At 40.9% G+C, this 17,575-nt stretch overlaps 1 protein-coding gene across 1 annotated transcript; it reads left to right on the top strand.

Annotated features, from left to right (window-relative positions):
* The first annotated feature begins 5,698 nt into the window (after positions 1–5,698).
* LOC122933966 (putative claudin-24) lies at positions 5,699–6,361 on the top strand. Its single transcript, XM_044289079.1, has one exon. The coding sequence runs from the start codon at positions 5,699–5,701 to the stop codon at positions 6,359–6,361; it is 663 nt and encodes a 220-aa protein (XP_044145014.1).
* The last annotated feature ends 11,214 nt before the right edge of the window (positions 6,362–17,575 follow it).

Genomic DNA, 17,575 nt, shown 5'->3' with positions numbered 1-17,575 from the left:
AGAACAACCACAAAAAAACAGATCCCGTCTTTTGAACATCCAACTTCACATGGTCAGTATTTGGTCAGTAATTGATCTGTATTGGGGCATGTCAACTAAGCAAAGTGTCAGAGGAACCCACTGACTCCTTGCTAGGGATGTCTGATGTCAGTTGAGATAATGTTGAAGACCATTCAATGACAGCTGGGTTGCTGGTCAATACACGACTGCTGGGTGACAGTGGCTGCTTTGGTCTGTTGCTGTGACTGCTCTGCTGCTACCACCTCCCCCCCCCCCCCTTTCTTCTGCAGCTACTTTTACTCGCTCCAGAAACATTTTTGCCACTGCGTGTTCCCTTGGAAATCCCTGGCACCTGTCTGTCAGACATACTGTACAGTAATAGTAACTGTAAATGTAAAATTGCCGTGGTATTAGAATGCTCTTTCACTCCAATTAAAGAATCAAGGTCTAGTGGAATCATATTTCTATTACACAAGGTGTAAAACCAAATACTTATAAAAATAGACCGCTATTTCACCCCAATTACAGAAATAAGGCCTACTCGAATTAATTATGTAAAAAACACCCCAAAATCAGTAGAATTAGAACACTATTTCACCGCAATCACAGAATCATAGCCGATTGGAATTCCTTATCTGTAACACAAGACGTAAAACCAAATAGGTGAAAAAATAGAGCGCCGTTTCACCCCAATTACAGAATCAAAGCTTTATAGAATTACGTATGTACCACAATAGCAGTAGTATTAAACAGCTTTTTCACCCCAATGAGTGCATCAAGGTGTAATATTAGTATTGCTTATCTATTAACCAAGGGAAGCACTGTTCCATTAGCCCCTGTACTTTCCCTATGCTCTCCATAAAGTGTGGATAAAGTCTCCCTATGATCTCCCTATTATCTCCCCATACTGTCCATGTGCTGTCCCTGAACTGTTTCCAAACTAGAATTTTGCAAAGTCTTTCTTAATCACTGTCCCTAGGGCCTGTCACATCTCTCCCTGCGCTAAGTTCGCAGTAAAATGGTGGAGACTGGACAGGATGAGGCTTTTTATAGGGCTGAAAAATCACAGGGGCTGGCTATCTGCTGATTGGCTGGCTGTGCGCCATTATGGGTGAACCCCTTATTCCCAGGCTTCTCACTTTCACTTTCTAACATGTGCAGATTTCTAACATGTGCAGATTCGTTTCCATGAATCGCCATGAAATTTGGATTTGAATCGCTCAACACTAATTTACACCCCCACAGGCCCCTGATCTCAACATTATCAAATCTATCTGGGATTGTATGAAGAGACATAAGGATTTGAGCAAGCCTACAACCACAGAAGATCTTTAGTTAGATCTCCAAGATGTTTGGCATAACCTCCCTACTGAGTTCCTTCATAACTTGTGTTACCTATGTAATGTTTTATTTCTCTATATATAATGGACATAATGTGTTTCACTACTTATCCCTGAGGAAGTTGCATGGGATGCAGTGATACATACACTACGTGCAGAATTATTAGGCAAATGAGTATTTTGACCACATCATCCTCTTTATGCATGTTGTCTTACTCCAAGCTGTATAGGCTCGAAAGCCTACTACCAATTAAGCATATTAGGTGATGTGCATCTCTGTAATGAGAAGGGGTGTGGTCTAATGACATCAACACCCTATATCAGGTGTGCATAATTATTAGGCAACTTCCTTTCCTTTGGCAAAATGGGTCAAAAGAAGGACTTGACAGGCTCAGAAAAGTCAAAAATAGTGAGATATCTTGCAGAGGGATGCAGCACTCTTAAAATTGCAAAGCTTCTGAAGCGTGATCATCGAACAATCAAGCGTTTCATTCAAAATAGTCAACAGGGTCGCAAGAAGCGTGTGGAAAAACCAAGGCGCAAAATAACTGCCCATGAACTGAGAAAAGTCAAGCGTGCAGCTGCCAAGATGCCACTTGCCACCAGTTTGGCCATATTTCAGAGCTGCAACATCACTGGAGTGCCCAAAAGCACAAGGTGTGCAATACTCAGAGACATGGCCAAGGTAAGAAAGGCTGAAAGACGACCACCACTGAACAAGACACACAAGCTGAAACGTCAAGACTGGGCCAAGAAATATCTCAAGACTGATTTTTCTAAGGTTTTATGGACTGATGAAATGAGAGTGAGTCTTGATGGGCCAGATGGCTGGATTGGTAAAGGGCAGAGAGCTCCAGTCCGACTCAGACGCCAGCAAGGTGGAGGTGGAGTACTGGTTTGGGCTGGTATCATCAAAGATGAGCTTGTGGGGCCTTTTTGGGTTGAGGATGGAGTCAAGCTCAACTCCCAGTCCTACTGCCAGTTTCTGGAAGACACCTTCTTCAAGCAGTGGTACAGGAAGAAGTCTGCAAGGTAAGAAAAACATGATTTTAATGCAGGACAATGCTCCATCACACGCGTCCAAGTACTCCACTTTAAAAGTGTCCCCAAGTGCAGTCACAAAAACCATCAAGCGCTACAAAGAAACTGGCTCACATGCGGACTGCCTCAGGAAAGGAAGACCAAGAGTCACCTCTGCTGAGGAGGATAAGTTCATCCGAGTCACCGGCCTCAGAAATCGCAGGTTAACAGCAGCTCAGATTAGAGACCAGGTCAATGCCACACAGAGTTCTAGCAGCAGACACATCTCTAGAACAACTGTTAAGAGCAGACTGTGTGAATCAGGCCTTCATGTTAGAATATCTGCTAGGAAACCACTGCTAAGGACAGGCAACAAGCAGAAGAGACTTGTTTGGGCTAAAGAACACAAGGAATGGACATTAGACCAGTGGAAATCTGTGCTTTGGTCTGATGAGTCCAAATTTTAGATCTTTGGTTCCAACCACCGTGTCTTTGTGCGACGCAGAAAAGGTGAATGGATGGACTCTACATGCCTGGTTCCCACCGTGAAGCATGGAGGAGGAGGTGTGATGGTGTGGGGGTGCTTTGCTGGTGACACTGTTGGGGATTTATTCAAAATTGAAGACATACTGAACCAGCATGGCTATCACAGCATCTTGCAGTGGCATGCTATTCCATCCGGTTTGTGTTTAGTTGGACCATCATTTATTTTTCAACAGGACAATGACCCCAAACACACCTCCAGGCTGTGTAAGGGCTATTTGACCATGAAGGAGAGTGAATGGTGCAGCGCTAGATGACCTGGCCTCCACAGTCACCGGACCTGAACCCAATCGAGATGGTTTGGGGTGAGCTGGACCGCAGAGTGAAGGCAAAAGGGCCAACAAGTGCTAAGCATCTCTGGGAACTCCTTCAAGACTGTTGGAAGACCATTTCAGGTGACTACCTCTTGAAGCTCATCAAGAGAATGCCAAGAGTGTGCAAAGCAGTAATCAAAGCAAAAGGTGGCTACTTTGAAGAACCTAGAATATGACATATTTTCAGTTGTTTCACACTTTTTTGTTATGTATATAATTCCACATGTGTTAATTCATAGTTTTGATGAATCTACAATTTTCATAGTCATGAAAATAAAGAAAACTCTTTGAATGAGAAGGTGTGTCCAAACTTTTGGTCTGTACTGTATGTCTTCATGATATTAACTCATGGTTGTCACAGTCTTTATTGCATAGCTATTGGGTGTTATGGATGTGGATAACTTTGGATATTCTCACCATACAAGCAGTTTGTATTTGTGTCTTGTACACCTTTTAAAACAAATTTCAATAAATATATTTTTTTTTCAAGGAATTATATACTCATATCTTGTTGTTGTTGAATTGTATTGCGGAGTATTCCGGTAACGTTAGAATTGTCTAACCATAGACCTTGTTGTGTAATAATGTATGTTAGGTTATGTATACAGTATAATTTCAAATGATTAAAATGTAATTTAATTGCTCTCAAATTGATCTATTCAATATTGCCACCAATTTTGTTTTTCTGAAGACAATTGCAAGAGCTTAGCTTCTATACATGTCTACATGATCCACTTTAACAGACATCTCTCAGCACACTTAATCCTAGGCTGATAAGTAACAGGTAAAGAGAATAGTTTTTCAACTGATTTACCTTGATAATTCCTCCATTGTCAGCCAAGAAATGTCATGACTTATTCCCTATTTCTGTCTTGTTACATACATTTGTATCATGTTACCCCTTGCATTACTTCCACAGAAAGTCTATCCTCTGTCAGGCATACCTTTTCCAGAACAAATATTCTATTATGAGGCTGAAAGTAAGACCTTTACATAAGATGAAAGCTCCTTGACCACTGAAATCCCAGGTGCACCCAGCAGATCTGTTTTATTACAAAGTAATATGTTGTGGCTTTGTAACTTAAAGGATGTTACAAGGAGACAGATATAAGCATAATGTTCATTTATTCACAGGCACACACCTACAAACTCTATCTATTTATCTATCTGAAATGTGGATCATATATCTCAACAAGCACTTGCAATTTAAATATGAACTTGACTTCTTCAGGCCTCATCTTCAATAGTTATTGCTTTAGATTTTTAAAGACCCAAATAAGGACATTTTGCCAAATTCCAAATATCCACTATTAGTAACTGACTGGAAATGATTCATATTTATTTTATAAAGGAGTCCAGAATATACTTTAATATTACCATGCCTTCAGTATTTATTAAAAATATATTTTCTAGGAACCAAAAGTTCTCTTGGACTCTACAGTATGTGAAGATAAGACAATGTTCAAATTACCATAACTATGAATAAACAATGTAAAAGAAAAATAATTTGTACTTCAGTTTATTATCTTTTGACAATCGCTGCACTAATTTCCAAAAATTATTTTAGTTGTTTTCTAACCTTTTATAACTTTTTTTTTCAGTTGGGCACAATCCATTTTGGACTTATGTTCAGCATACTTGTTCGATATGCGCATTGAATCAATACTTCATATGATTTCCTAGATGTGAGTCTGTAGGCATGTTCGTATATATGATGGAAGCTCGGATCATGAGTGTGATATGCACAGAGCCAAAGAAGTAATCCTAACTTTCTCATTATTGCTCTGCTTAAACTGGTTGCAATTTTCTGAACAGCTAATGTGTCACCCATGTTACTATGAATAGATGCTTGTCTGACTCCTTATGTAGGCTTTTCTACCTTTAGCATGTGTAATAACCTTAGCCAAAAAACAATAACCTTCTTTATCAAAAGATACAAGGCACTTCATTTAGTAAAAGTTTCAATGTGTCCTCATTTAATGCACAAAAACTTTCCATTCATGTTCCATTTTTATGCACGGCTTATTTCTACATACCTGATTGTCAGGTACACATATTACAATGAAGTCCTGTTACAAACAGAGAAGGCTTTTATCACCCTTTAAAATCTAATTAATCCATATTGAAGCACAATGATTACTGTTGTGTTTTAGGGTGAGGGGTCATAGAGCTTTCTTTGTTCACCCACTGGCTAGTAATCATCAGGCATTGGGATATAATTTTACTCAGCAAATTGAAAGGTAACAGATCAAATGCTTATCATAAACTTAACTCCTCGCTGCCAGGAATTCCTCCCCCATCTATATGAAACACTATCTTTTGTAAGAACAAAACAAAGTTTCGAGGCCACTCATGGGTTAAAGTCTAAAGCTTATATTCCCTGTAGCTAGAAGCCACGATTATTAGTTCACTATCAACTGCAAGACACCAGATAGCAGCTTGGGTGTACTTACAAAAACTCTTTCAAGGAATAAATCAAGTATGGCTTTGGCCACAAGAACTTACGTACAGTTTGGAGGAACTTTTTTGTCTTTCACTGGATGGATTCTGTCCTGTGTGACTACATATGTGCCTCTCTGGAAAAACTTGAATCTAGATTTAAATGAATTAGAGAACTGGACTATGGGACTCTGGCAGACCTGCGTTGTTCAAGAGGAAGGAGGAATGCAATGCAAGGACTTTGATTCTTTCCTGGCTCTTTCATCGGAGCTCAGGATTTCAAGGATTTTAATGTTCATATCCAATGGTTCTGGGATGCTTGGACTTGTCATCTCCAGCCCTGGTTTAGAATGTGTGAAATTTGGGGCAGGAAATCAGGAGCTGAAGACTCGACTCCTACTTCTAGGAGGCATCATGCTTTGGACTTCAGGACTAAGTGCTTTAGTTCCAGTCTCCTGGGTGGCTTATGACACTGTTCAGGAGTTTTGGGATGAGTCTATCCCAGACATTGTTCCAAGATGGGAGTTTGGTGAAGCTCTCTTTATGGGTTGGTTTGGAGGTTTTTTCCTCATCCTTGGTGGATCTCTCCTTGCTTTCTCCTACTGCTTCACATCTTCTGACTCAACATCTATGTCCTACAAGCCTACCAAGCAACAAGAACAATGTTTATCAGTAAACTTCAAATATCCAGATCTCACTATATGACATTTAAGGGTAGCTGTGGATCTTAAACCATGTAGATGTGGGTCTATGAATTTGAGGTTTATTTTATGTTTCATTTTCTACTTTTTTCAGTTGACTATTATTGTGTTTTGACTCTAATAGGCAATGACATTGCTAGCCATTCATTAAGATTTGGCCATGTGCAAGTCAGTCATACCAGTATTATCACAACTTTTTAGAGAATAACACAGTGTTGGATGTTCAGAAAGAGTCCAGCAACCTAGTAAAATGTGCCCTGGAGCCAGGATATATGAGACAAAGCTAAAATATTATGTCATGCTTCCTGTGGTTTCAGTTTACACATTGGTTAAGTCTGTGCATACATAGTGTTAATGTATCCACCATATATAACGAGGCACAGGTGCAGCACTACATTGTATATGTATTTATAGTGATGATTCTGCTTTTCTCTTTTGGTATTTGGCACAGTTCATACCTTTCATCCACTGTTCATAATTTCAGTTAAAAGTAGTGTTTGATCAAAATAACCCTCATTAAATGTAATCTGAAGTAAAATTGAGGATTAATATTACACAGAAAGATTATAATAGGATTAGTGGAAGGTGAATAAAGGATGGAGATTTCTCTCGCTTCTCACTATATTTAGCATATGAAATCATTTTTCATGTATTGTATTGTTAGTGACAATTTCAGTCAAGTTTTGCTTCTAATTCAAAAACTGTATTGCATTTATCCCTGCATAGGAACTCTGTGTTAAGTCAACAAGAAAGCATTTATTTTGTATATCAGAATGTTTTACCAACTTTGAAAAGTCTTTGGGTTCAGTCTTTTGAGACTGATTACAGATCGGACAATTTAATTAACTTCAAAAGATAAAGTGCATCCATGATCTGCCCTTGTTTCTTTTACTAGTGACTGTGCTTTTCAGCCCTTTCTATGATATTGTGCCTATATTAATTAAAAACTGAGCATTGAGTATTACTAATGTGTTGTAAAATTAATTACCTGTCTGCAATGTCCACTTACAGTATAAGTAATGTAATACTTCATGAAATCTTAGCAGATTACACCATCTGTACAATGGATGGTGGGTCTCTCTGATTTTGTCTGTTACTCTCTCCTTTTCTTGCCAACTGTAGTCATACTGGTTCCACTAACATCAGTAACTGGGGTCATCCCTGAGGGTGACACATAGGCTAGGATAGTTTTTTGTTTTCTTCACTGTTATTGCTATTTTTGCCTTTTACCTTTGTATTTAGATTTAATCTTAAAGAAATGACTGGCTAAGACATCTTATAACTGCTGATTCACCTTCTTTGCTTCATTTTATACAGTTTACGAACTAACTTGGAGGCATTCTTTAAATATCTGAAACAGGAACCATGAAGTGCTCCAAAATCCTTTAGGAAAACCAAACAATTAAAGGGGTTGTCTGGGTACAGAGCTGAACCCGGACGTACCCAAATTTTACCCAGGCAGCCCCCTGATGTTAACATTTCATTCTCCGATGCTCTCCTTTGCCCAAAACCCGCCCATCAGAGTCGGTGACGTCATTGGGAACACTACTGGGCGAAAGTCTCCACCCAGCAGCATGTTATTATTAGGGTGAATAGACTTCGGATGAAACATTCGCAAAAATCTTTTACCGTACTCAGGTTAGGTTCCGCTTGGAACCGAAACCGAGTTCGGTAAAAGGTTTTTAGCAGTAGAAATGAATTCTTAATTAATTATTACCCGAAGTCTTGCGAGAGTTCGCAAAGTAATAACTTTGGCTCATAGGAGCCAACACATTCTAATACTCCATACAGTATTCTAACAAAGTTTTATACGAATCGAACTTCGGATGTTTCATGTCGATTCGCTCATCCCTAGTTATTATAAACAAACAAAAAACTTTCCTACGCGATCCAGCGCAGGGCAAGGAAGAGCATCAGAGGATGAAATGCTCCTATGCTAATATCAGGGGGCCTGTCTGGGTGAAAATGTGGGTATGTCTGGGTTCAGCTCTGCATCCGGACAACCCCTTTAAGTTTGTGGTATAAGGTATTTTGCAAAAAGCAGCATGTATCTACTGAACACATTTAGTTCATAAACACTGAGCAGAATTTTTGTGGACTGGTGATTAAATATTTTCCTTTTTTACTGTAGTTCATAAACACTGAAGTTTGAATAGGATTTCAAGTTTATTTTATGGAAGGGCAGAGGTCAATAAAAGTTCAAAATTGACTAATAATCTCCGCTTCTCAATGGAGTAAACATAACCAGGAAGCTATGTGCCAGTTGGAATGCCCCAGCAGTGCTGGCTATGGCTTTGTTATAGAATGCCATGCTTACAGGACAGCTGCTGCCAGTGCTATCACGTGTGCTTTCCAGAGCAGGTGGCTATACACATTACACTATACACATATTGTCAGACAGTAAAGAGTTGTTTTCAGCTTTAACCCCTTCCCAACCAGCTACGTACTTGTACAGCACAGGACGCGGCTTTAAAGATGGCGTCCACTTGCGAGTGTGGCAGTGCCATAGCCACTGGGTGTCTGCTGTGTTAAACAGCAGACACCCCAGGCTAACATATGTGTTTGATGTAATGTCGATCGCATACCTTTAACCCCTGAAATGTGACCATGGCATCTAGGACCGCTAAAACCCGGAAGAGTGCGCTTCTGGATGTGGACCAGCTCCCCCTAGAGAGGATCAGGGGAGCCAGATGGTGAGTGGAGCAGCCTCCAAGGCTGCTGCACATAAGTTTCTATGGAGCCCCTCCCTATGGAAACTAAAAAAAAAAACATTATGGGCATAGCTGTAGGCAAAATACATGCCCATACTATTAAAATCTGAAAATAAGTTAAACCATACGGCAAATGGCGAAATGGGAAAAAAAAATCTAAATGGCCAATTTGTCATTTTTGGGTCGCTTCACTTCTCACAAAAGTTTATTTTTTATTTTCTGTTATTTAGTTCAGATGCGGCGATCATGTATGAACGCCCCTCCCTGTCATTGTACCTACTGTAATGGATCTCCTGGCACCCCGACCGGGTACCTCCGTCGATAGATGCTCCTAGTGCTTCCTGAGGACTCCAAGCACTCCACTTGACACCGTAAGCGCTGCAGACCCGACGAACCGCCAAAGCTTTGTTGAGGTCTCCCCGTCTCCTACCCACCCTGGACCTATGACAAGGCTCCAGTCTTCAGTGGGTGAACCTCTCCTAAATCCAGAGAGCAGGAACAGCTCTTACAAGAGCTAATAGTATAGCCCAAGGAGTATAGCAAATCTTCAGCGTATAGCAATACCTAGTGTCGATCAGTTACCCAAACACCAGCCTCAACATGATGAAGGGTAAAACAGGAACTCTTTATTGAACACACAAGCATTGACTTATACACATTTTCCAACAAGGTTACCACCCACAGGGTTTTGTAAAAACAACCAATAAACACGTACAAGACACTCAGACACTCCCATACAAAATCCTCCCCTCTGCCTGTGATACAATTACCCCACACAATGGGTTGATGCAATTGTATCACAGGCAGGAGAATACACAGTGTCTTCTGTCCTGGAGACAACCGAGGATAAGTCAATTATCTCTCAGGACAAAGGGAAATCGCCAATACATCACTACTCAAATATACAATGTCCCACCCTTTACAGTACACATAGACATTTAACATATCCCAAAATAGCACGAATTAGACCAGGGGTTCAAAAGTTAGTAAAAGTCCTTTGTGAAGAAAGGAAGCCTGGCTGATGAGAGGGCCCATAATCCTGGGGCAAGAGGCTGGTAGCCAGGCTTCTCCACCACCCAGTGGCGAGGTTGGTTTCAAAGAAATGCGCTTTGTGACAAAGTAATTTGTCACAAAGCAAATTTGTTTTTGTACAATTTGGCGAAGCAGCTGAAACAAAATTTCCAATAATTCGCTCATTTCGACCCCCATACACAGCTTCATACACATAACAAATTTTTTTACAGAGGTCAGAATATGGTAATGAAAAGAAAAAAATAGTTTTTAAGTAGTTTTTTTTGTATTAAAACACAAGACAAACTACAAATGTGGTATCGCCATAATTGTACTGACCAGGAGAGCAAAAGTAACGGGTCAGTTTTACCTCGTAATACCAAATAACTGTGGCAGAATTGCATTTTTTTTTTCAATTTCACCCCATTTGTAATTTTTTTCCAGCTCCCCACTACATCATTACATCATATGCAATATTTAATTGTGCCATTAGAAAGTACAACTTGTCCTGAAAAAAACAAGCCCTCATACAGCTATTTCAATGGAAAAATAAAAAAATAATAGCTCTGGAAAGGCAGAGAGTGAAAAATGAAAATGCAAAAATGAAAAACCTTTCGGGGGTAAAGGGTTAGGCAATTACAGCTTAAACACTATATGGACACGTCGGACATAGCACTGTCGTGAGACAGGGATGTAATATTGCCTTTATACAAAGCATTGGTACAGCCTCACCTGGAATACGCAGTTCAGTACTGGGCACCAGTCCATAAAAAGGATGCCCTGGAGTTAGAAAAATTGCAAAGGAGAGCAACTAAACTGAAAAGGGCCTGGAAGGTCTCAGCTATGAGCAAAGATGAAAAGAACTGAATTTGTTTAAGCTTGAAGCCAGGCGTCTAAGGGGAGACATGATTAACCTGTACAAATATATAAACGGACCATACAAAAAATATCAAGGGAGGCTATTCTTTGTTAAACCCCCCAAAAAAACAATGGGCCACTCCCTACACCTGGAAAAAAGATTGTCATAAGAGGCGATAAGTATTCTTTACAGTAAGGGCTGTGAATCTCTGGAATAGCCTGCCTCAGGAGCTGGTCACAGCAAATACAGTAGATGGCTTCAATAAAGGTTTAGATGACTTTTTAATTCAAAATACGTGCCACGCCCACATCTGTGCCTGAGGCTTATGACAATGTACAGAAATCTTGTTCTACACACCCTTTCCCTTTGGCCCAACCCCTTTTTAAAAGGAAGATGGACATTGTTCCGTGGATCGATATATCAAGATTATAGGTTGGACTTGATGGACTTTTGTCTTTTTCCAACTTTAACAACTATGGGGGTCATTTACTAAGCTGAAATACGTCTAAATTAGGCTAATTTCAGGTACAGATGTGGGTGTGGCGCGGGCGGGAAGGGGCATGTTCGTCTCATTCATCATTTTCTACGCCTGTTTTAGGCGTAGAAAATGGTCTAATTGTAATGCTACCTTCACACTAGCGTTATTAGGATCCGGCAGGCAGTTCCGGCAACGGATCTGCCTGCCGCATCCGGTAAACCGTATACAAACATATACCATTGTTTTCCGGATTTGTTAGACGGATCCGTTGAAATACCTGATCCGTCTCATCCGGAATAATGGATCCGGTATTAAAAAAATTTCAAAGATCAAAGGTGAAAATTGCTCCTCCTATGCGCAGACCGGTAAACACTTGGTGCCGGATACAGCATTAATACATATCTATGAAAATAAATGCCAGATCCGGCAAGTGAGGTATTGTTCCGGGGTTTTGGCCGGAAAAAAACCCTGCAGCATTCTGCAGTATTTTGTCCGGTCAAATACCATAAAAAGGACGGAACGGAAGACATCCTGATGCATACTGAATGGATTGCTTTCCATTCAGAATGCATTAGGACAAAACTGATGCGTTTTTTCCGGTATTGAGACCATTTACCAGATTTCAAAATCCTGGAAAAGAATAACACTAGTGTGAAAGTACCCTAAGTCAGCTTCGAAGCTGTCTGACATTTAGAACTGGCACTGAATGTGCCGAAGTTATGTAGAAGCCTGCGCCTCTTCATAACTTCGGCAGATTCTCCTCTAGCTATGGGGCTTTATTAAGACGATCGTCTAAAACACCAATCTTAATAAATTTGCCCCTATGTAACTAAGTGACATGAAATTTCTAAACTTGGGCTGCTTCCTGAAGGTCACAACTAGGGACTAGCAGACATTAACTAGCAGTCATATATCTTATAAGGAAACATACATATGCTAGTCTTGCATGTTAGTAAACTTGACAGTTGCGGGATCTAAAACTATCTAAAAAGCTCATTCTATGCCTTCTTCACACTCAAAGTTTAGCCTACATATTAACATGTTAGAGGAAAACAAACTGTAACACTTTACACATACACACACACTTACACAGTACAGTATAAGTTATGACCATTTAACAGCCTGAAGTAAGCATATAAAAGAAAATAACAAATCTTTATAAATAAATGGAGTAAAAATGTATTAAAGGTGGGAATAACATTCTGCTATGGAAAGAAGTGCCATGGGCATTAACATTGCAGCCTGTTAAACCGCTGAGCTTGAATGACTCAATATTCTATATCTGATTCATATGATTATTAATATCAAACAGTTTGGTATATTACGATTAATATCAAAAATGTATAATTTGAAAGAGGTTTATTGCAAAACATTGTGTATACCAACATACGTGTCGTCCTTATTTTTTGATGTGGCGGTCCTAAAGTGTTAACTAGCACACAAGACGTTTTACTTATACATACAGTCGTGGCCAAAAGTTTTGAGCATTACATAAATATTGGAAATTGGAAAAGTTGCTGCTTAAGTTTTTATAATAGCAATTTGCATATACTCCAGAATGTTATGAAGAGTGATCAGATGAATTGCATAGTCCTTCTTTGCCATGAAAATTAACTTAATCCCAAAAAGACCTTTCCACTGCATTTCATTGCTGTCATTAAAGGACCTGCTGAGATCATTTCAGTAATCGTCTTGTTAACTCAGGTGAGAATGTTGACAAGCACAAGGCTGGAGATCATTATGTCAGGCTGATTAGGTTAAAATGGCAGACTTGACCTGTTAAAAGGAGGGTGATGCTTGAAATCATTGTTCTTCCATTGTTAACCATGGTGACCTGCAAAGAAACGCATGCAACCATCATTGCATTGCATAAAAATGGTTTGACAAGCAAGGATATTGTGGCTACTAAGATTGCACCTCAATCAACAATTTATAGGATCATCAAGAACTTCAATGAAAGAGGTTCAATTCTTGTTAAGAAGGCTTCAGGGCGATCAAGAAAGTACAGCAGGCGCCAGGATCGTCTCCTAAAGAGGATTCAGCTGCGGGATCGGAGTGCCACCAGTGCAGAGCTTGCTGAGGAATGGTAGCAGGCAGGTGTGAGCGCATCTGCACGCACAGTGAGGCAAAGACTTTTGGAAGATGGCCTGGTGTCAAGAAGGGCAGCAAAGAAGCTACTTCTCTCCAAGAAAAACATCAGGGACAGATTGATCTTCTGCAGAAAATATGGTGAATGGACTGCTGAGGACTGGGGCAAAGTCATATTCTCCGATGAAGCCTCTTTCCGATCGTTTGGGGCATCAGGAAAAAGGCTTGTCCGGAGAAGAAAAGGTGAGCGCTACCATCAGCCCTGTGTCATGCCAACAGTAAAGCATCCTGAGACCATTCATGTGTAAGGTTGCTTCTCATCCAAGGGAGTGGGCTCACTCACAATTTTGCCCAAAAGCACAGCGATGAATAAAGAATGGTACCAAAACACCTTCCAACAGAAACTTCTTCCAACAATCCAACAACAGTTTGGTGAAGAACAATGTATTTTCCAGCACGATGGAGCACCATGCCATAAGGAAAAACTGATAACTAAGTGGCTCGGGGACCAAAACGTTGACATTTTGGGTCCATGGCCTGGAAACTCCCCAGATCTTAATCCCATTGAGACCTTGTGGTCAATCCTCAAGAGGCGGGTGGACAAACAAAAACCCACTAATTCTGACAAACTCCAAGAAGTGATTATGAAAGAATGGGTTGCTATCAGTCAGGAATTGGCCCAGAAGTTAATTGAGAGCATGCCCAGTCGAATTGCAGAGGTCCTGAAAAAGAAGGACCAACACTGCAAATACTGACTCTTTGCATAAATGTCATGTAATTTTCGATAAAAGCCTTTGAAACATATGAAGTGCGTGTAATTATATTTCACTACATCACAGAAACAACTGAAACAAAGATCTAAAACCAGTTTAGCAGCAAACTTTGTGAAAACTAATATTTGTGTCATTCTCAAAACTTTTGGCCACGACTGTACATTCTTTTAGTCACCTGATCTATAACATGTCCCCTAATATGGAGCTATTTATATATCTGGGCTGGAGGCTCTACCTCATTGACTATACATTATCAGCAGCGGCCAGTTTTAATAATCTTGCGTCAGTTACTTGCTCAGCTAGTTGTTATGAAATATCATGCAACTGAGTGACACATAACACGGATATATTAGAAAAAGCAGGGTGGGATATTTAGTAGCATGCTGGCTATATGCAACTCCAGAGTTCACATCATGCTGAGAGATAAAATGCTTTTGGATATTAGCAGATGGGAACAAGGTGACTATTAAATCACTGCGCTGGGAAAGACTGTGACTGGGAACGTAATGCAGCCCTGGAAAAAAACGAAAAGTGGCCCCATGTTATAGGCAGATCCATTTTGACAGAAGGCAGGGCAAATAACACAGTGCCACTGGTCAGGGAGACATGAGGAGGGCTCAGACAGCCCTCTGAGCATTGGCCCTCTGGGAAAATTCCCTTTAGGGTCTATGGCCAGTCCGCCCCTGGTGTCAGATGTCTGTGACGTACTGTAATACAGTGCTGAGTAAAATCTTACCTGTATACTAGTCACTAAAAACAAGTGCATTGTGCATACATTGAGCAATCTGTTCAGTATGCATCAGGATGTCTTCCATTCCGTCCCTTTTACGGTATTTGGCCGGAGAAAATACCGCAGCATGCTGCAGTATTTTCTCCGGCCAAAATACCGGAACACTTGCCGGAATGCCGGATACGGCATTAATTTCCATTGAAATGTATTAGTGCATTAAAATTACCGCATTGATGATCTAGTCTTCCCATCTGCACATGCCCAGACCTTTAAAAATATGAAAAAAATAAATACCGGATCCGTTCTTCTGAATGACACCGGAGAGATGGATACGATATTTCAATGCATTTGTCAGACAGACGCGGATGCAATCAGCTTGTATACGGATCCGGCAGGCATTTCCGGCAACGGAACTGCCTGCCGGAATCCAACAAGTCTGAAAGGGGCCTTACCTTCACCAAAGCCTGATTTGGAATTCATAAGTGTGGGCTAGCCATTTGCTATGTTTTACTTTTTTCATAAATATTAGTTTGTTATACCTTTCCTTCAGGTAGTTCCATGTACACCTTCGGAGCAAATTTTTTGTAATTGCATTTTACTCATTTTGGACTAAAAATAATTCTTTCAATTGGTCTTTATTTAAAAAAATTGCAGCCATTTCCAAGATACAAGAGTTAAAAATCAGTCGGTTTGCAAGCCGTCACCTTGTGTTTTCTTGCAATATTTTGTTTATTGAATTTTTCTTTAAAGTCACCTTGTGTTTTCTTTGAATCCTGTCGTCTGATGGCTCATATGTAGTTCTTTTCTCTGACCTAATGACCTCCTAAACACTCATTATAGCCCAATTCTTATCAAACTGATAAGAATATGGCTTAAATAAGTGTTTACGAGGTCAGAAGATAAGAACTAATTTGTAGCCAAAAATGAGTAAGATGCAATCATAAAAGAAATTCCTACAAAGGTGTACATAGCCCAAACGTAAAGGTATGGCCACGCGGTCAGGTTTCTGCATGCAGTTTTGAAAGCCAAAGTCAGGAGTGGATTTTAAAAGGGGAGAAACTATAAAGGCCAGATATGATGCATTTTCATTTCTGAATTCATACCTGGTTTAGGCTTAAAAAACCGACTGTGTGGCTGTGCCCTAAATCTTCTTAATTTCTTTCTCCTACATAATCCTATTCCCATTCAAGCATGGGCATGTGTATGGGGTGTGCCAGGTGTGCCTAGGAACACCCTAATCAAGCCTGCTGGCCGGCGAATACTATTGAATCGCTTCCATTTTGGAAGCGATCATTAGTACCAGAGGACCAGGAAGCGGTGAACGCTCTGTACTTACCGCTTCCTGGTCCTTGGCTGTTGGCTGTGCAGGGCTGCACACAGCGCGAGGCGCTGTGTGACGTCACCCTGTGCGCACCAGTTCAGAGCGTGCAGCCGAGAGCCAACATCAGGAGGAAGAAAATCGCGAGCGGCAAGGAGCGGTGGCATCCAGGAGCAGAGAGGTAAGTGGGTTTTGGAGGCATAGTATGTATGTATAATGGTCACCTAGAATGGACACAGTTTGCGGATGCTTAGATGGCCCTCCTAGAATGAGGAACGGGACACAGAGTCACTTCACGGTGATGTCTGTGCCCGCCTGTTCCACTCAGATGTGTCGCCTCCGATCGGGTAACCCCCGGCAGAGGCTTCACACAAATGGAGAGCAGGTGTGAAAATTCATGTTGTGCTGACCTGTGGAGAGCTAACTGTTATTATATAAACATGGGGATTAGGTGTTTTAGGTTGATAGTGGCGTTTGCCATTAGCCCGGTTTACACCGCTGGACTCCCCGTCTTATGAATGAGTAACCAGGAAATGATCAGTGTAATCGGTCCGTTGCTATGTATGGTTGTCAGGTGACCAGTCACATGATTTCTATGTCTTTCCGATTATGCCCGCCTTGTCTTGGGAACAAGCATGCCCAGTCCGTGTGTGGTGCCACATCTTGACTGTGGGCCGCTGGCTGGTGTATGCTATGGGTAGTCTCGCGGGATGTAACATTCCCCGCACCTGCACAATGTTGAGTTCCGGACGCCGACTGAGTCCTGCAGTCGCCAGCGACATGTGAGAATTCCATATTAAATGAATTACTTTTTTAATTAACACAATTATGTACACCTGCAAGAGAATATTAATTGATGATGTTATGCACTATAACTATATGCATTGATGGTTTTTGATTAGGGATGAGCGAACCCGAACTGTATAGTTTTAAATTTTCGTAAAAGTCCGGGTTCGGGTTCGGTGTTCGTCGCTTTCTTGGCGCTTTTTGAAAGGCTGCAAAGCAGCCAATCAACAAGCGTCATACTACTTGCCCCAAGAGGCCATCACAGCCATGCCTACTGTTGGCATGGCTGTGATTGGCCAGAGCACCATGTGACCCAGCCTCTATTTAAGCTGGAGTCACATAGCGCCGCCCGTCACTCTGCTCTGATCAGCATAGGGAGAGGTTGCGGCTGCGACAGTAGGGCGAGATTAGGCAGATTAACTCCTCCAAAGGACTTGATTAATTGATCGATCTGCAGCTGTGGA

This window comes from Bufo gargarizans, chromosome 1, assembly GCF_014858855.1.
Source record: "Bufo gargarizans isolate SCDJY-AF-19 chromosome 1, ASM1485885v1, whole genome shotgun sequence".
Taxonomy (NCBI): domain Eukaryota; kingdom Metazoa; phylum Chordata; class Amphibia; order Anura; family Bufonidae; genus Bufo; species Bufo gargarizans.
The sequence above is the reverse complement of the archived record's forward strand: the minus strand, read 5'-3'. Positions and strand labels throughout refer to the sequence as shown.